The sequence below is a fragment of the Polypterus senegalus genome, chromosome 12 (assembly GCF_016835505.1).
Source record: "Polypterus senegalus isolate Bchr_013 chromosome 12, ASM1683550v1, whole genome shotgun sequence".
Classification (NCBI taxonomy): Eukaryota; Metazoa; Chordata; class Cladistia; order Polypteriformes; family Polypteridae; genus Polypterus; species Polypterus senegalus.
In genome coordinates, this window is record NC_053165.1 from 142441591 (window position 1) to 142462174 (window position 20584).

General features: G+C 39.9%; 1 protein-coding gene across 1 annotated transcript; it reads left to right on the forward strand.

The window, feature by feature from the left end:
• The first annotated feature begins 452 nt into the window (after window positions 1–452).
• idh3a (isocitrate dehydrogenase (NAD(+)) 3 catalytic subunit alpha) lies at window positions 453–20497 on the forward strand. Its single transcript, XM_039773667.1, has 11 exons — window positions 453–574; window positions 8087–8149; window positions 9153–9236; window positions 9918–10032; window positions 12664–12851; window positions 14051–14184; window positions 14327–14429; window positions 14689–14753; window positions 19016–19100; window positions 19885–20037; window positions 20121–20497. The coding sequence occupies exons 1-11, from the start codon at window positions 548–550 to the stop codon at window positions 20199–20201; spliced, it is 1098 nt and encodes a 365-aa protein (XP_039629601.1). The 5' UTR covers window positions 453–547; the 3' UTR covers window positions 20202–20497.
• Window positions 20498–20584: the final 87 nt, after the last annotated feature.

A 20584-nucleotide genomic window follows, 5' to 3' on the forward strand; every position in this document is an offset into this window, starting at 1 on the left:
GGAAGGAATGCTAGCTCTCGCTATCATCTGGTTATAGTAAAACATATACACTAAACTTGCTATACTTTAAAGTGATTAAAACTAACTGTATACCTATACCTTTTGTTCAGTTCTTGACAACTGATTGCAAGCGAGACACGTGTTCTATCAGTCCGTCAATAGCTGTCACCAAACGACTGAAATACTCGCGTGCACGATGATAACGGGAGCTGTGGCAATATGTTTGCAAAGCAACGAGATAATTGTTGCCTTTTGCAAAATAACGCAATACATTTAATTATTATTGTTATTATTATTATGCGTGAAGGTAATCGTTTTCCGTAGTTCGGTTTGCGCAGAGACTGGCAGAACTGTTATTCCTGCAGCAAGATGGCGATATTATCAACCATGATAACCCATCTAGACTCGAGCTACGATGTCTATGGTGCCAGCCGCAATTTGCCCGCTGAATCGACTTCGTCAGAGGAGGCGTGGCTTCTGAGGATGGTTTTTGTACGCGAGGTGTGATTGAGGCATTGGGCAGTGAACTTTGATAACTAAAAATAAAATGTCTGGATACGCGTGGAGGACAACGGTAAGTGAAGATGGTCCGTTAGTCTCAGTAAAGTGTTTGCAAGGACGCGGTTAACAATACAGGAATCTCGCACGTGAGGTTACTGGAAAAGCGTGGCTCCGGTCGAGCTGAGCCTTCATGTAGCAGGCCAAGACGGCGCTCTTGGAGGGGATGTCAGGTAGATACTGCGTGGGAGCTGCGGGCACTGGCTATCTGCCATGAAAAAACCGCATGAAACAGTCTCCAGGAGCCGTCACTTCTGAATTCGGGCAACGTTTTAAGGCTTCTTTTCCAAGGTCATGTAGGTGGCCACTGATAATGGGAACGATACTTGTGATTTGCAGGTAGCCTTGAAACAGGTTTCCAATATACGTCTGTAAACTGAAACTTAAAGGGGTACATTCTTTCTTTATATATATATATATAAAGAAAACGGAGAGTAGGTTGTTGTACGTTATGTAGCAATATCATAAGTCTGATATTCATGAGGTAATCATTATATAGCATTCTTTAATTACGCAAACAGTCAATACATACCAAACGGACAATCCGCTTTTATTTAGTGATGTACTTCTAAGAAACGTAACTCATATAGAAATCCAAGTGCCAGGCGTGTGTGAGGAACCCCGAGATTTACCTCGGCTATTGATCTTCATTAATTACATAACCGTAGACAGGCGGTAGGCTGGCGTCCGTCTAGTCGGAGAGTCCACGATCACTGATTCTCAAACCGAAGCCCTTCAACTCCGTTCACATGAACAGGCAGCACGAAGGCGGGTTTGAAAATCACGAGAACTGACTTCCCAAAATCTAGAGTGGGACCCTTGACAGATGCCACCTCTTCTCCACCCAGTATTTTTCAAGATGGCCAAGATTTTGACGAGGGCAGCCAACAACGGTAGAGAACCACAATAGACGGTTTTACCTTATTGGACTAAAAAACATGTTTTGTGAATAAGTGTTGACATTTCCTACACCTTTTAGTTTCTTCTTTTCTAATGTTCCATATCATGTTAAATTTGTGATGTTGAAACAAAGAGTAGCAAATATAACACCCTCTGCTTAACATGTCATTTGGGTTGTGTTTACACAGCTGAATATTTTTGTTACAATATTATTGTGACTATTTTTATTATTATTATTATTATTTTTGGTTTAATTAGAGTTCACTCTGCAGTCAATATGCAGTTTGTGTGGCCTTCCTATGTGTACATTGGTTTTCCTTTTGGAACTATTTTTTGTGCTTTTTCCCAAGTAAATGAAGGGAAGGTTAATTGGTGACAGTATTTTGACTCCACTAGAAATTGCGGTTGTGTGACTGACTGAGTGTGTGATGTACCGATCCCCACTCAGCCACTGGTTTTTAGATTTGAATACGCAGTGGGAGATCTGAGAATTGAACATACAGTACACCTTATAAGAAGGATTTTGGAGTCGTAATGGAGTCTTGACTATTAACTTCCTGACAGTGTCCAGAAGCCATTAAGAAGGCTAACAGACTGTTCGGTTATATAGCGCCCTGATGTGTGGAGTACAAGTCCAAGGAGGTTCTGCCCAAGCTTTATAACACACTGGTGAGGCCTCATCTGGAGTACTGTGTGCAGTTTTGGTCTCCAGGCTACAAAAGGACATAGCAGCACTAGAGAAGGTCCAGAGAAGAGCGACTAGGCTGATTCCAGGGCTAAAGGAAATATTAGAGGAGTTTAGGCAAAGTGAGATTAAGAGGTGAAATGTAGTGTTCAAAATTATGAAAGGAATTAGTACACTAGATTGAGACTGTTACTTTAAAATTAGTTCAACCTGAACACAGATAGACATGTTAATGGTAAATTTTGCACAAACATTAGGAGGTTTTTCTTCACCCAAAGAAGCATAGATACATGGAATATGATACCAAGTAGAGTGATAAACAGTAGGACTTTAAGGCCATTAAGAGCTCAACTTCATGTTATTTTGGAGGAATTAAGTGGAAAAGGCTGGGAGCTCATTTGGGCAGAATGGCCTGTTCTCGTCAAAATGTTCCTAACGCTCTTGAGTTCTGCCTTGCTCAAGATGCTGCTGGATTAGCTGTCAGTCCTATTCACCAATATATGGGTGGAGTTTTATTTGATTTCATATTGGCAATTTTTAATTAAACTGTATTGGCCATCATGCTCATTTGTGCGCCGGTCTGTTTTGCTATCAATCAAAAAGTTGTCATTGGTCACAATTTGTTTTAGTCAAGCATAGTTAAAGAAAGAACTCCTGTCACTCCTTACATGTACTGCACTGCCAAACCAGCATGTTTTAGGTGAAGCTAACAGTAATTATTCCTCCACGCCCATACGTCTGACTACATAATTGTAGCGTTCTTCTTGCTGTTACGCTGCTAGCCCGTGTTTACATGGTGTTCGAATTAGAGTCACTTTGTAAATGTACATCTTACAGAACTACTTTACGCTACAAATCAGGATCTGAAAGGTTGCAAAAAGGTTTTCATATATTAATAAATCTATTTTTATTATTTATGCACTTATTTTTTTACTTGTTTTATTCTGTACAAGGCCACAAGGAGCCAGTAGCAACAGTTGGGGTGATGATAAATCTTCTTGTAAAGGTTACGCTTGTACAAAACCCTGCACTCTCTTGTCAGTTGAAAATCCATACTGTGGTATTCTGTAGACTAGAAAGTGTTGATAGTTTTGTAAGTTTGGTTGTAGAACAATAAGAGTGTAACATTTAACTCCACACTTAGTGACTAGTATTTTTTGAAAGTCCCCCTAAGTTAATCAGCATATTTGTATTTCTCCCTGTAGCAGAATCGAGGGGATTGTACATTTACTTCCACAGAGTCTTGTTACTTTTGTTAGGGTAAAAGTTTTTAATCTTTTCCTTTGCTGTTCTGTTTGCTTTTTATGTTTCAAAAGAGTCTAAAATAACTTTAAAATAAACTAGGGGACTTTACCCCTGCTTGCTTCGCTTGCCATTCCCGCCACCACCACAAGCATGCTTTTTTCTCCAGCCACTTCGCATCTCTGCCGCTCATGTTATGAAGAAGGGAGCTGAACGCACCTCAAAGTGACGCGGTCGCTCCTCCGACGCCCTCTCTTAAACGGTGATACAATGGGAAATAGTGATGGGAAGTTCAGATCATTTTACCGACTCGGACCTTTGAGTCTCGTTCAGCAAAATGAACGAATTATTTTTCAAGTCATTTCGTTCAATTCTCTTTCCGGCTCAGACTGCATAGGTTAAGCATATGGGGCTGTCACGTGATGAACGAACTACTCAAACCCGAAGACTCGAGAGATGAACTAATCAATTCTGTTTCCGGCTCAGACTGAGTTGGTTAAGCTTATGGGGCTGTCACGTGATGAACGAACGACTCAAAAAACCTGAAGACTCGAAACAGGTGAATCAATTCCAATACAGAAACTATAGGAAGTTGCGCAAATGCGCATGCGCGACTGAACAAATCACTCCCACGAGACAACTCGTTCTTCCCGAGTCACATTAAAGATTCGTTCAAAATGAACGAATCGTTCAAGAACGACCCATCACTAATGGGAAACAAATTACCTCCTCTTTGCTCAGTTAGCTGCTGGTTTGCTACTGTGCCACATGATCTGCATCTCGCACGGCGCACTTCTGTTGTCATATCACCTATGTCCATATACTCGATCTCTTTTTGATTTTACCTTTTCGTCAATGTCGCATTGAATTTTGAATCCGTGTTTCGAATTACATCGTGACAACGCAAGGTATAACTGCCCGTGGAGTGAAGATCGTTTCTTTCTCTCTACAAGAAATGTGTCTGACAATAGTATTCACACAAAAGAGAAATGATATTTCTCTCAGGATTACACTTTCACCAAACAACAAATCTTTTAATTCTCGCGGATACGCCTCTTCATTGGGAAGAAACACTTTTTTTTTTTTTTTTCTCTCCCCCCGATAGCAACACGAATTATACGATCAACAAGTCTCTAACTTAAAGTTTTAATCCAAAGAATATATTCAATCTCATTTTGCTTTTCTATTATTTCACCAAGTAATAACTTTCATTTGTTTGCGCTAATGCAATCTTTACTATCCTTTTTGAGACTTTTGAATTTTCGTACTTCCATTATCTCTAACCTGCTCTGCATGTGTACCGTGCCGACATTTTTTAATCCTTTATGACGTTCATACTTTGTCATCTACTCTTTGTGTTTTATTTCCGGCCCAAGGTGTAGTTAAATCTCTCACAAAGACCTGTTTTGCAGGACATGAAAGTGTCTCTCTGAGAGAATCACGTCTTGTCTCCTTCCAACCGTCCAAGATTTTTTTTTTTTTATAATAGAGAGAAATGCATGACTATAATAACGTGTAGAAGGTGTTATTATTTGACGATTCAAGCAGGAATTCCGTAGGACGTTTAGCGTATGGTAAGTAAACCTGAAATTGTCAGAAAGAATCTTCACCTTCCTTGGATTATATTCACTGAACTCTTCTCCCCATACAGGGTTGAAGGAAGCCATTAGAAATCTGATTGAAGCGCCTGTCCATTGCAAGTCACTAATGCATACTGCCACAGTCACTCTCGTCATACCTGTTGAGAACTGCCAGTCAGCTTTTTTTGGTCCGTGGGATGAAATCAAGAGAAAGTCCCCTAGAATTCTGGAAAAATGTGCACACACTAAACACACTAAATGAAACTGATCTCTTAAGTCCATGGGACAGGATCATTAATGACTGCTCAACCATGGTCTCTCTGTGCTGCTATACACCATATTTTTACTGTTTACTCCACATATCTCGTGGCGTTTGCTTGGAACACTTTGTGCGATGTATTGTGCTGCATGATATTTCATGTAGTCGGAGCAGCTCAATTTCACATATACGGCTTCTGCAAATCAAATGTGTGAGATTCCAGTTGGAATCAAACCAGAACTACTCTTTTAAGGACATCTCATATTTCTCCAGCACACAGAGTTCCACACGTGAACAAAGAAAGTTGTCATCCTGAAATCAACCTGGATGACCAAACCTGCCCTGAAAGCTGTCTGTGCATCTCCACGCGTTTTCAGCATTGAGTCTTCATGTGACGCAAGCAACACAAACAAAACATTTTGGAAGTTATTCAAGTAGTGATCTCTTTTGTGATCACATCTGATAAATAGCAAATGTGTTTAATTTTGTATAGTGCAGGTTCAGAGCACTATTTGATCATTTTTATTATGATTTTTGTTTTTAGTAAAAATGTATATTAAAAGCCATAATTAGACAATATAATAAAAGTGTATAATATGCTAGAAAACAATACGCAACTGTAATTTTGTCTATATCTTCAGTGTGCACACAACCCTGTTACTTACACTTCAGATAATGAGAGCACAACTAATATTTTTTTCTTTTTTTTTTTTTTTTATGCTGCTGTGCTGAAAAACTCCTAAACCAAGCCATCGGGTGCTTCTAGTTTTATTGAAAAGGCAGCATTGTATGTCTTGGATGAAGAATTTTACAAAATTACATTCCTGTCTTGAACATTTAAGGACTCTTCTGCATGAATCACTCTTTCATCTGAGTAGCACAGCACTTAGAAAGATAAACTCTCTATGCAGAGTGCCACTTCTTAAATGTATCTTCTAAATAGTCTTCTAAAATCAATGTTCAAATATAGAGCGCACACTTTTTATGAAGAAATCATTTCCTTTTTGAGCTTGATTATTTTTAATTTAGAACAGCTACTTATTTTTTAGTGAGTATTTGCCCTTCATTGCCAACATAATTTGTTCACCTATCTGTAAACCTTTCCTGAGAACATAACCTAATGTGTCCGGGGAGGCAAAGTGAACATCTTGTGGTTAGCCAGGGTTGTTGCTAATGACAGATTCTGTCTGGTGAAGCAATTAAAAGTTGGCAAAATTCTCTTTGATGTTACTTTATTGCATAACGTGTTATATTTTTTTTCAGTGAATGCCAAAGCTACTCCTCAGAGCAATTTATTTTAAAGGAAAAAGTTTAGTATATTGAATGTGGTTGCCAGAGTTCGTTCATTCAGTCAGTCCAGTCAGGCACGCCTGCACACACGGGCCTGCTCACCACCCTCTATGGGCAAGCAGATGTACAGTTTAAGCAGATTGTTATTTTCATTGGAATTGTTACGTATGCATAATAGGCCTAACTATTTTACATTGCAGAAAATAATTAGTAAAACATAATAAATTGAAAGAAAATTGTTTCGTGTTGCGTTAGAGGTATTCGTTGCGTTATATGTTTTCATTCTGTTTGGCTTTGAAATTAACACGCAAATATTTTTTAAACTTACACTTTTACTGTAAAACCTCAGTAAAAACAATTTTTTATTCCGTGTTTGGAGATACATCATGACAACGCAACGTATAACTGCCCGTGAGTGAATATCGTTTCTTTCTGTCTAATAAATAAATCGACTTTTTTGAATGTTTGTCCCTGTGATTTGTTTATTGTCTTTGCAAAAGTTATTCTAACGGGAAACTGTAAACGTTTTAATACAACTGGCATATCAAGATCTCCTTTGGTGTCTAATGTTACCCACAGAAGATGTCCTACATTACCTTTCTTGTCTCCTGTTAAAATTTTACATGTCAGAATTGTTCGACCAATTTTGAATACAACTGAACTTGTCCCATTGCATAAAAAATCACTCAGACATAAATTCTGAAATAACATTATGATACATCCCTCTTTCAACAGTAATTTGGCCAGTGGAAGACCGGGCGATGTTAACAGTTGTAGTTATTCTTCAGGATATTGTAATTTGACATTTTTATCTTCCGCATGATCACCACCAACTGTTTCATCATAGTCTATTGATATGCATTTAACCAATTTGCAGTGTAACCGATCAGCAATTTTCGTGTTAATTTGAACAACTTCATCATTTCTCGGTGCTAGGATTGCCCGTGTACTCATTACTTCTGTTGATAACCCTTCGGGATGAAATTCTTCAATAAGATTCAGACATACTAAGTCTTCTTTTATTGGGAACTTAAAGTGAGGAAAACGTATATAAATGTATAAGAGCTGAGAGCGCAGGAACTGTGTCTGACAAAAGCATTCACAGCAGTGAGAGGTGAGAGGGCCGTGGTCATGGGGCGTTAGCTAGAAATGGTTGGGAGGAGGGCGGAACTTGAAAAAATCTCTTGGCAATAGTCATCTCATCTCAAGATTTTCTTTTATAATAATACATATAATATAACTTATGCTAAGTGAATGTTATCACATTTTTCATTAATTTTGCCAACAATTTTTTGTTTCAGATGTAGTTGTTCATATGTTACTTTTTGACAGCAAACCTAATTTTTAGTGAGTTAAATGTACATTTTGCCATATTTAAAAGGGTTGCATCTTATGAATGGTTTCTATGCTTTGTATGATGAGCGTGCAAGCACAAGGTGACTCTATGGCCTACACAAGTTAGTGCAGCTAAGATATCTCAATAGTTAATTCTGTTGAAATGCTGAGTTTTTTAATTCATACTTCCCAAACTGCAATATAATCCATATAAATGTTATGTTTTGTTCACTATAGGTGTCTCGTGCACTGTCAGTTTTTAAGAGCCAGACAACAGTCACAAGGAATTATGGCAGTGTGGTATGTACTCAATTTTTTCTTTGCCATGACTAACACAGTACATCATATTCTGTCCTTGTAGAATTGTTACAGATCATATTTTTGGTTGGGAGGCTGTAATTATTGTGTACATTTTTTTTTAATTCTACACTGCAATAATTTGTGCATGCGCAGGTAGTGGACGTCCAGGACAGTGCCTGCCTGACATTGCACACACACACAAGTGTTTCATTGCAGCTTAGTCCCTCTCTCGGAGTGATGGGAGGTCTTCCTGTAACTCCTCAAGATGAGATGGCTTCTTTGTGATCTGAAGGTCTTGGGTTTACATCTGGCAGCAGCATTTAGCCAGCAACACCACAATGCAAGAATCTGAACAGAGGCACCCACCCAGTGTTTCTTTAGACATCAGTGTCTCATAATGGGCATATACAGTGCATCTACAGTGCACATGGTGAAGTACAACATCAGTGTGTTGGGCAACCTCTGTATGATCTGCAAGTACCAGGAGAAATACCAATCCGAATTTGTCCTATTGTGGAATTCAGAGCTGTTGAATAAAGGCTCATTATCTAAAGTCTTGCTTTTCAACTCAACTCCGAATAATTTTCTCATAATTTTATTTTAGTGGAGCGGAGTGGTGGCTCTAAGACTAGGGATCTGCCGATTGCCAGTTCAGATCCCGTAAATGCCAAAAGGGACTCTGCTCTGTTGGGCCCTTGAGCAAGGCCCTTAACCTGTAATTGCTCCGTCCTGGGTATGACGTTAATCTGCATCCAGCCCTGCATGTAGGCCCTCCAACCTGGAGGTAAAAACCTGGGGGTTGGTGACAGAATTGGCACTCCGGCCACCATAAAAAACCTGGCACTGTTCCATTCCATCTGAACTAGTGTGGTGCTGAGGTGTCGCCCGTTGCATGGCTGCACGGGTCCTAATCTGGGATCCTGAGTTGGTTTGTCATGTTGTGGGTGCAGCAATGCGCTCTATCAGCACGTGCTTCTAACCTCCCTCTCTCTCTTTATTTTAGATAAAGACCATCACATTAATCCCGGGTGATGGCATTGGGCCCGAAATTTCCAGTGCAGTAATGAAGATTTTTGACGCTGCAAAGGTATGGATAGATTAGTACAGTGGAAACTGTTTGATTCCTTTGACGGCTAACAGAAGTTTTCCATCCTCTCTGATAGTTTTCTGCTTTATGGTATACTGCTTGTTAGAAACTTGTGGTGCTGTGTGAACAAACAACCTAAAGTCACACCAAAGCATTATGAGGTAACTGGTGTCCTTCTCAGCTGTATAAGAAGTGGTTTGTGCCATCTTACTCATAAAAATGTATTAAAGAGGAAAGGTGCTTAAATACTTAAAGTATGTTAATTGCATGTGAAGTTGTTCTGTTTGGTTTAATCAAAATTTGACACATTCAAATGTTTCATGAACTTTAAACACACCCAGACCAATGGCTTTCAATCCCAGCAGCACATATGGGTGCCAGTCTTGGAACTCTTTGATTTTCTGGGTCAGGTTTCATATAATTTAAACCTACATTACGTTTTTCATCACCCGAGCTTGGTTAATATCAATGTAAATCAAGCTGCACTGTGTTTTCTGATTTAGCAGCATTCAGTCCAGGGCCAAATGAAAAATAAACTTGCCTAATAACTTAAATATATATATGTGTTCCATTTAAAATTGCCATACATATTTACACAGTTAAAAGTTAATGTACACATGTAATAGATATTTACTACTTGCTGTGTTTCAGCCTTTTTTTTTTTTTTTTCTTTTATTCAAGGTTCCAGTTCACTGGGAAGAGCGAAATGTAACTGCTATTAAAGGGCCGGGAGGAAAGTGGATGATTCCTCCAGAAGCTAAAGAGTCAATGGATAAAAGCAAGATAGGACTGAAAGGTACCAGTTCTTTTATTTTCTTGGACACAGACAGACAGACAGACTTGAGCGCTTTTAGTTTTGTTTTCAGAGTCGGAATTATTGTAGTATAACTAGCCAGGGCAGAATTAAATATAAATACATATGCTGTAGAAATAGAGGTCACTTAAAATAAAAAGTAGTTAAAGTTGGGTGCCTGAAATGGTCTTGACCTTTTATACAAATGTCAAAGTTTAGATAGTGAGTGTTAATAACCACTTACTAGACTAAGTGGTCAATTAGAGGCAATGGTGGTGGAGAAGGAACCTAATATGATTAATGGCACAGCTTCCTAAATGATTACCTTAATCGAACATGTTTTCTGTTCAGTACAAATACTTACAATTAGTAATGCTAGTGTTTAAAATGAGCATAATTCACTGACCCAGGAGAACTGAGCTCTACATGTCTGTGAACATACCTCATAAGGTGGCCCTGGAGTGTATGGAACACAAAACCAACAATGGAGTGGTTTTCCAAGTGACAATATCTCTTACATATATTTCTGTTCTGGTTCGTCCTGCTTCCACTTCAAACCCCGTCACGTCACGGCCCTATATCTAGCCTGACAGTGTGACCTTTCACTTTGGCAGTGACGTGACACCAATGGGGTCATGAGAGAGGAACGTGGTAGTCTGAAGGAGGAATAGGAATTGAGAAAAGCAGCATGGGGGTGTATGGGAGGCCGCAGCCAGCGTGGGGAAGGGTTTGGAAGAGGAGGAATAGGAATCGAGAAAAGCCGTGTGGGGCGCGTATGAGGAGGACCGGGTTTGAAGAGGAAGCAGGACGAACCAGAAGAGAAATATATATATAAGAGATTATTGAGAGCAAACTGATCGCTATCCAAAATTCTGAAACAATCTTCATTCCCAGAATCTCTGTCCTTCCTTCCGACACCAATCTCCATTTTAAATTTAAACGCACACAATTCCCACTCAGACTCGCCTTCTCCATGACTATCAACAAGTCTCAAGGACAAATGTTTGCAAAGATTTGCGTTCATCTATAACAACCAGTCTTCAGCCACAGTCAGTTGCACGTGGCTTTTGCTAGGGTTAGATCTTTCGACTCATCTGTCGTCTCCAGCAAAATGTCTATTCACAACTGCGTCTTTCAAGAAGTATTTCTTTCTTCTTGAATTCTGAATTCCTTTCTCACTGTTTTCTGTTCCTATTCTTGGGCGTAGGCTAGTAACATATATTTGACATAAATAGCACTTTAGTTGGCTACAGTTTGGGAAGAATATCTACAGAAACAGAACTCTGCAGGTAGAGCATCACAGGTAGCTATGACAGCATTTCCAGGAGTCGGGTTAGTAGGGTTGATGTAGAAAGAGTCAACCTGCGTACTGTTAGGTGTTTTTTTCCATTTGTTTTGTCATTATAACTTAACTACAGTGCATGCTTATAGGGTACGGTGATGTGAACCCATCTTATAAAAGAGGTTTGAAGCCATCATTTCCCAAATGCACTTGGGCACCTTTGTGTGTAGCTGGGGTGGGCAAAGTCGTTCCTGGAGGGCTGCAGTGGCTGTGGATTTTTGTTCCAACCCAGTTGCTTAATAAGAAGCACTTATTGCTCAAGTAACACTTCTGCTTCATTTTTGTTGTCTTGCTCGTTACGATTTTGTACCCTTATAGTTTATTTTAGTCTTAAACAGCTGTATTCTCGTTTTTTAATTGCTCCTTATTAGCAATAAGATACAAATGATAAAAGAAACCAGCAGTTCACCGTTTAGCTTGTTTCCATTTACACCTGTGTGTATTTAGTGGACACCGTTTGGTTTAATTAAACTAAAGGAAAGTGAAGAGAAAAAAGTGAAGGACTGAGAATTACTCATCCCTTTTAGACTTCAAATCATTTGGATGGTATCTTTACAAAGGAAAAAAAATAGATATGAGAATGACTTGACATTGCAGAGTTAAATCACTAACAAGCCATTAAATAAAATTATTGGCAACAATTGTCTTCTAATTACGCAACTGGGTCGGAAGAACCTGCAGCCACTGCGGCCCTCCCCTGGTATGTAGGATTGTCGGAAAGTAAATTGTTTTGATAATAGCACTTGGTCGCTCTCCCCTCTCCTAAACGTTGAAACACATTGGCTGCTGAGTAATGATGTTGCCCTTTCTATAACTTCATGTGGTTTCTTGTGGGTCTGCTTTTTTTTTAATTCAATTTTATGTATCCTGTCCTGAGCCCTGGCTTGGTGAATTCTGCTTCTTTACAGGGAAATTAAGCAATATATACAGTAAACGGTATGTGGTAATTGGTGTGTGTTGAAGTGCCCTCTGTGTCTACTGGCATTTGTGCTAAATACAGTGTGGTTAGTTTTGCATCAGTGTCGTACACTTTCAACCGATTAGAACTGGCTATAGAGCCTCCCCTCTGGAGATGACTAGCATTTTGTGCCATTGACTGCACAAACAGTTCCATGGCTACGCAGACAGAGCTAAGAGATTTACATAGACCAACAGAAAGAAGTGGCACACGGCTGCTTATCTGCTGTTTCATTATTTCAACAGTCATTTTTATTCAGCATTTGTAGATCTTGGCCCAGTTTATTTTAAAATTTAATTTGCAGGGTTTTTTTTTTTCCTCCTCAATTTCCTAGGTCCTTTAAAAACTCCAATTGCGGCCGGACACCCCTCTATGAATCTGCTGCTGCGTAAGACATTTGATCTTTATGCGAATGTTCGACCCTGTGTGTCCATCGAGGGCTACAAAACAGCTTACAGTGATGTGGACCTTGTTACAATTCGAGAGAACACAGAAGGAGAATACAGTGGAATTGAGCATGTGGTATGCATCATCCGAACGGTCAACCTTTTGTTTTTTTTAATGCTCGCTTCGCTCAAAAACCGCCATAACCCCCACCTGCACTACGCATCGTTGTGAAGAGGGGGACTGAACACACCCCAAGGAGACGCGGTCGCTCCTTTGAAACCCCCATCTTAAATGGTGATACAATGGGGAAACAAAAAGGTGTTTGTTTTCACCTCCTCTTTGCTCGATCAGCTGCTGGCTTATTGGATCTGTGGTTCGCATGGTGCTTCGAACATTTAAAAGCCTGTACAGCAGCTGTCCTTTTGTCTCACTGCCTTGTCTCTCTTCTCCCCCAGACATCCTCAAACACTATGTGATTTCTTTTCGCTGTTTCTTTTTCACAGAGTAATTTCTGTTTGTTTGCACTAATGTGATCTTTGCTATCATTTTTTTGAGACTTGCAAATTTTCCTACTTCCATTATCTCTAACCTGCTCTGCATGTGTATCGCGCCAATGTTCTTGAAATCTTTACGACGTTCTTCTTTGTCAATTACTCTTTGTCTTTGTGGTTAAATCTCTTGGCACAAAGTCTCGTCTTGCGGGACGTGAAAGTGTCTTTTGTCTTCCTGAGAAGGTCACGCCTCCTCTCGTCTCATCCCGTGTTTTTTTTTTTATATAATAGAGAGATATATTGCACTCTGTATCTCTTCTCTTTCATAACAGCCTGATGGGATGCTTCAGTTCTCCATGGAGACCAGTAGTGTAATTCAAGTCTAAGTGCAGTTTTAAAAACTTCCTAATTTTCCGTCTTGCTACTTACTGATGAAAATTTGCAGTCGTCAGTCAATTTTTGAGCACATCATTCTAAATGAATCAAGGGGTTTAGCCTCAAAAACACTGCTCAGCTATTGTGACCAGTAGAATTATGTCATATAGGTGGCAACAGGACACCCACATTCAAACTGTGCTTTATTAACTCCTACACTGTGCTCTGTGACACACTGGAGCGGGTGTAGTGTTTTGTACGCTACTGTTTATGGGATATGCAAGTCACATTCACGGTCTCATGCGGTGACATTTAAATATTGATTTTTTTTTTATTTAAGTTTTCAAGTCTTAGAAGTCTGTTTTGAAATGGCTGCCATTCAGCAAACACAATAAAGTTAAAGTGAAGTAGAACGAGACCTGGCCTTAAGGGAGACTAACTGCCTCTCACTCTCCCCTCTTTCTGCAGATTGTTGACGGCGTTGTGCAGAGCATTAAGCTGATTACTGAAGATGCCAGCCGCCGCATCGCAGAGTTTGCTTTTGAATATGCCAGAAGTAATCAGAGAAGCACGGTGACAGCTGTGCACAAAGCTAACATTATGTAAGAAGCCCTCTAAATCCATAACTTCATGGAAAACTACATAGCTCTTATCTACCATTGTGTTCATCTTGGCTGGAGTCATCTTATTTCATGGCCAAGTTGTTTTATAACTCCTAAATATTTTTTTTCTTCTCTTCACCAGGCGTATGTCTGATGGTCTTTTCTTGAAACAATGTAGAGAAGTAGCAGAAAATTACAAAGACATCAAATTTACAGAAATGTATCTGGATACTGTTTGTTTGAATGTAAGTTTAAATGTCTCCCTCTCTTTCAGTTGTGCTTTGCAAGGGGCTACTTGGGCATATTTTGACCACTGAGTTTTGTGGTCTACAAAGTCAAATTCATTGCCTTTTAGTTTTTGGATCCTGTGTAGCTTGAGCAGTGTTTTAAGAAATACATAACCTAGCATTATGTTGGCCATTTGTAATCATTTCAGAGGTGCTCTTAGTCTAGACATGCAGTTATCAGACTACCCGCTGATGCCCGTCACTTATATTTTGACAGATGGTGCAGGAGCCAACGCAGTTTGATGTGCTGGTCATGCCTAATTTGTATGGCGATATCCTCAGGTTTGTAAATTGCAGTTTTCTGCTTTCCTTGTTGAGGCTTCACTTTGGATAATATCTCTTTTTCTAGCTATTTTTACTTTTGAAATGCTGAAATAATGCGCTTCACGAAATACCACTGCACCCTACCTTTGTACACCAGATGTTGAGAGTCAATAATTGTATTGAAGAGAAATGTAAAATGAAAGTAAGTAAAATTAGAATTGTTGGCTTCCAAGAAGAGTGTCTCGTTATGCAAGCTCAATTTACCACACAAGCGAAAACAGAATAATGCACCGGGGGTCCTGCTGTGATGACCGAGACTGCAACTGATATGTCTCTGCAGTCAATGATCGTGGTACGCCATTTTCCCCCCCTTATGTTTACCCAATGGCACTGCGTTCCAGCAGCCAGCGCTTGCTGCACGAATACAGACCTTTTCTATTGAGGATGGTACTTGCTGCACACTTTTTATCTGCTGTCTGCTTTAAAGTACAAGAAATTAAATAAACCACAAAGTGACTCCAACTGAGAGGAGAGAACAATGAAGCTCTACATATCTAAGATGGACAGGGGCGTAACTTTTGGAATTAAGTGTCTTGGCGCCAGGATGACTTTTCTAAGAGTTAAAGGCAGGCAACACTTTTGAGAGTTCCAGCAGAATGTTATTTTCTTCTGGATTGCCGTTCAATAGTGTCGCAACATCTAGTGTGGCCGCCTCCTAGCTGTCTGTCTTTGGGTTTTCTTCTACAAACCGTAGATATGATCCTGTGTAGATTTAGTGACCCTGAATTAGCCTAGCTTGAGTATGCTCTACGATGAACTGGTGACTACTGGGGGTTTCCTTCTGCTTAGACTCTGTTTACCACATCCATGTGCTGGAAAACCAGGCTTAGAAAATTAAAATGGACAGAGTGCTGTTTGAGGGATGTCATGAGGCAGCAGGCCCTTGGCTTATCCTTTTCTATTATTTCTCCAAAATGTGCTTTGTTGTACACTGTGTAATATTTTCTTTGCACTAGCAGTACCAGCACTTTAACTTTGAACTTTGTTGTAAAATGTTGCCAGTAGAGTCCTAATCATCTTGGGACTTTCCTTTTGCAGTTGGCCTTTTCTACAGGGTGATTTTGTTTTTCTTCCCCCAAACTCACTTAAACTCACTGCAGGTTCAATCCTGGAGTATCACTGTGGCTACAGACTTCCACTCCAATGTGTTTCACAAATCCGTGCGCCACGCTTATTTCTCACTAGCTGAAATACCCAGCGTTGCCCGGGGGCGAAATAGTGTTTTGTTTTTTGTTTTTAATTGTTTGAGAAAAATATAATTAAAAAAAACCCACAACTTTAAAAATAAATTAACAAACAATGAAGACTCGCTAATGTGCTTGTCTTGCAGTCTTGTATGTATGTTACCATCCAGCTGACCCTCGGAACCGGCCAACTATTTAATTTCAACAGCAATAGGAGCGGTGGCACTCAAACATAAAGAATGCTGGGAGTCGCCTCTGGTGGTCACCTGGATGATAACATGCATACAAGACCGCAAGATCACCCCCACCCTACCCAGGAGGGAGTGGGTTACGGCTGATTTCACCATACAGTATTTTTAGTCGACCAATGAGGAACATGTGTGCCAAGTTTCATGGAAATCGATCCAGCCATTCGGACGTGATGCTGGAGCATACATACATTGACTTATATACTCAGCAAAAAAAGAAACGTTCCTTTTTCCAGGACTGTGTATTTCAACAATAATGTTTTAAAAATCCAAATAACTTTACAGATCTTCATTGTAAAGGGTTTAAACAATGTTTTCCATGCATGTTCAGTTAACCATAATCAATTAATTAACATGCACCTGTGGAATGGTCGTTAAGACCTTAACAGCTTACAGAAAGTAGGCATTTAAGGTCACAGTTCTAAAAACGCAGGACACTAAAGAGACTTGTCTACCGACTGTGAAAAACACCCAAAGAAAGATGCCCAGGGTCCCGGCTCATCTGCGTGAACATGCATTAGGCATGCTGCAGGGAGGCATGAGGACTGCTGATGTGGCTAGGGCAATAAATTGCCATGTCCGCACTGTGAGACGCCAAAGACAGCGCTACAGGGAGACAGGAAGGACAGCTGATCATCCTCGCAGTGGAAGAGCCCGGATCTCAATCCCATTGAGCACGTCTGGGACCTGTTGGATCGCAGGGTGAGGGCTAGGGCCATTCCCCCCAGAAATGTCCAGGAACTTGCAGGTGCCTTGGTGGAAGAGTGGGGTAACATCTTACAGCAAGAACTGACAAATCTGGTCCAGTCCATGAGGAGGAGATGCACTGCAGTACTTCAAGCAGCTGGTGGCCACACCACATACTGACTGGTACTTTTGATTTTGAGCCTCCCTTCATTCAGGGACACATTGTGAAACATTTTTAGTTTATGTCTTATGGTGTTGACTCTTTTAGTGTTCATACAAATATTTACACATTAAGTTTACTGAAAGTAAAAACAGTTGAAAGTCAGAGGACGTTTCTTTTTTTGCCGAGTGTATATATAAGATTTATTTCGAATTGTTTAGCTGGCCTTTTTTTCATACATGCAATTAAGAAAAGCGCTTTAGTATGACATCTGCATTTAGAAAAAAATCAGAAATGTTTTGTTTGTTATAGATTTAAACACTTCATTTTGTTTTGCCTTTTTTTATTTCATTTCACTTTATTTCTGTGGAGTTTTCTCCTTTTAAATTGTATCCAGATAGTAATGATCAGTGCAGACACAGGTACAAATGACACAATGTTCAAGTCAAGCCACTGCGTCAGTGTTACATTACTTTGTGTGCTAAGCTATCTATGTAATGTTAATGTCTGTGTGTGTGTGTGTGTGTGTGTGTGTGTGTGTGTGTGTGTGTGTGTGTGTGTCGGGTCACTTTCACTGTGGCTGCTCTGTCGAATGCGATCAAAACACGAAGCACTAGGCAAGGCAGGTTGATGCACATGAGGATACTGAGGAAGGTCTCCTTCAAACAGGGGAAGTATTTACAAGAACACGAGTGATGTTTTCACACAGGGTAATGAGGAGGGCGCCTCTACCACTGGTGTTTGTCAAAAAGAGGACAGGAGCCGAGCACCTCGCCTAGAAGTGACAGGGTCTGAGAAACAGGCTTTACAGGAACGTGATCAGGAGAGGAAGAACCAACCGACGGCTGTGAAACGCAAGGATACCAAAGAAAAGACAAATCCTGAGGGTACACACAAGGCAATAGAGATCTCAAATATTCTAAAATGTATGAACTGTCTTTGACAGTTGACGTAGCTAGATAGTAATAAAAGGCTTAACTAAGTGGTCCTTGAGTTCAGTCTTGTGGACCACCATAACTGACGGGGTTTATCCCAACCACCTTTTGCTTTTAATTGAACGCCTATCTTCATTAAACAAGCTGTTATTTCCCAGTGTCTGCCTTTTTTGTGTCATTCCAGAAATGACAAAATTGAGTTTGCTAAATTTTTCAGGGAATGTAGCGAGCAATTTCTGTGTGTGACATTATTGGTTGTTCTTTCTTTAAGATTTTACTCTTCTTTTTTTATTTATGTTCTGGTCATTATAGCTCGCTCATGAATTTTAAAATTTGCGACTTTCCTTTAGTATTCAGTGTCATCTGCACCTGCGTATGTGCTGCTTAAGAAAAAGAAAAAGAGAGGTTATTTAAACAACTTGATCATTCAGAGGACTGGAACATTTATTTGTGAAAACTGTTGGAATGAAAATCTGCAGCCACAGTGGTACCCCAAAATTTAGTTGAGAGCCCCTGACTTCTAATTGACTAAGCTAATGGGGAACTGAAGTCACAAACAGGGGCACAGTCCTCCTCCACACAAGAATGGACTTCCAGCCCTTTACACAAACACAGCCTTGTGCATTCGGGGCGATTTAGATGCCAACATAAGAATTGCGACATGCAGTTCAGTTCATCAGGCTCACGGTAGTAACAATGGCTGCTGTCACTCTGAGTGTTTGATGTTTGCCTTGTAGTTCTTGGTGAGATGTAAAACTGTTGTCCTCTCTTTAGCTTTTCACATTTCCCAGATACAGTTGGTAATGAACAGAAAATCTTCACATACAGTCAGTGTTTAAATGTTTTTGTCTGTGACTTGAAGGATATTTTTATCCTGATTTTTTTGGATAAATAACACAATGATGCCAGTACAGGCAATTGCTATCAAGAGTTTTATTTTCTGTATTTGTTTTCCTGGTAAATGCATGTCCTGCTTTCACTCTAATTTATGATGCATCTCTTCCAGTGACCTGTGTGCTGGTTTGATCGGTGGCCTTGGAGTGACACCTAGTGGAAACATTGGAGCTAACGGGGTAGCCATATTTGAATCTGTGAGTTGAAAAATGTGTTGCTTTTGTACAGTCTGCAAACTTGGTTCTTGTCATCTTGGCTTCCTTTTGACTTTCTTGCATCTGTTTATTATCAGGTAGGTGCCTTGTCCAGATCACTAAAAGCGAAGCAGTCATTATGACTCCGTTATTTAGTGTCCTATAGGATTATGGCAAAATAATGCAAAAGTAATGTTTGTAGTCCCTAGAGGCTGAGATTAAACTAAGAAGGATCTGAATTAATGGTCAGCCAAATTAAATTCTGATAGAAATGTTGACGTTGATCAGATTAAACTACACAAATGGAGGTATTTTAGAATATCTGACTTAGCTAAAAGAAGAATGAAGCACTGAAGCTTCTCTCATGGGAGAAACAAAATGGAAAGTATGCCTGGAGGCTGAATCAGTCCACACAGAAAGCGACTTTCACCGAGGTATTCACCACAATACAGGTCAGCAACTTTTAAGCAGGCCTCGGTCCTAATGCCTTTGCCATACTTCTTGCCTCTCCTCTTTTTAGTGAACGTTTCACTGTGGCCTCTGAAGCCCACCAGTCTATTACCTACTAGGCTGATTTTTCTATACTGAATTCCTGTGACTGACTGCCATTTGATTTTAAATGTGGTTAAAGTCTGTCTTACACTATTGTCATAATTTCAAGAATTTACATTGTGCACACTTCTGACATGACACTGACCACGTTCTGGCAATGCCTTCATTGTAATTTTCTTGCTGTGTCCTGTTAAAGCTGAATGTTTGTTTGTTCTCCTCCCATTCTTGCATAAAGGTTCATGGAACTGCTCCAGATATTGCCGGTAAGGACCTTGCCAATCCCACTGCTCTGCTCCTAAGTGCTGTAATGATGCTGCGCCATATGGGTCTTCATGAACAATCCAGAAAAATACAGACGGCTTGTTACGACACAATACAAGACAAGAAGGTGTTGTATCAGCTGTGTTGTGTTTTCATCCATGAACAATATGTGAATCAGGGTCTGAATAATTCATCTACATCTGTTCACAGGTGGTGACTAAAGACCTAGGAGGAAATGCAAAGTGCTCAGAATTTACTGATGAAATCTGCCGCAGGGTGCGAGACCTCTGAGCTGGACTCGCTCTTCTTCCTCACTGCTTATGACAAGTAAATTTCATTCTTGCACAATACTCCGTTTCTCTGTGGTGGACCTACTGAATGTCTTCTGTCCTGAGCACAAACCACTGACTGTACCAAGTGGCTTTTTAATTTTCTAGTTCATGCCTTTCTTTTTCATTTTTTCATTATTTATTTTCTAAATATGCTGCTTATATAAGACTTGCCTTTTTCAAGAGTACTGCTGTGGACTGGATGGTGAATATAAACCAATTAAATGTGGGGCAGTAGTTTACTGCCAGCCTCTACTACTTCTGTTGGCACTGGGCATCTCTTTGTCAAAATTCATTTGCTTGATCTTTTCTGTAAGTTTTTTATAAGAACGCCGTTCAACAGTT

What these genes read in the sequence shown, in the direction of transcription:
- idh3a (XM_039773667.1), top strand. Translation starts at nt 548, where the DNA reads ATGTCTGGATACGCGTGGAGGACAACG. An exon ending in GATACGCGTGGAGGACAACG is followed by an intron (nt 575 to 8,086) that starts GTAAGTGAAGAT and finishes TGTTCACTATAG; the next exon opens with GTGTCTCGTGCACTGTCAGT. An exon ending in TGGATACTGTTTGTTTGAAT is followed by an intron (nt 14,430 to 14,688) that starts GTAAGTTTAAAT and finishes ATATTTTGACAG; the next exon opens with ATGGTGCAGGAGCCAACGCA.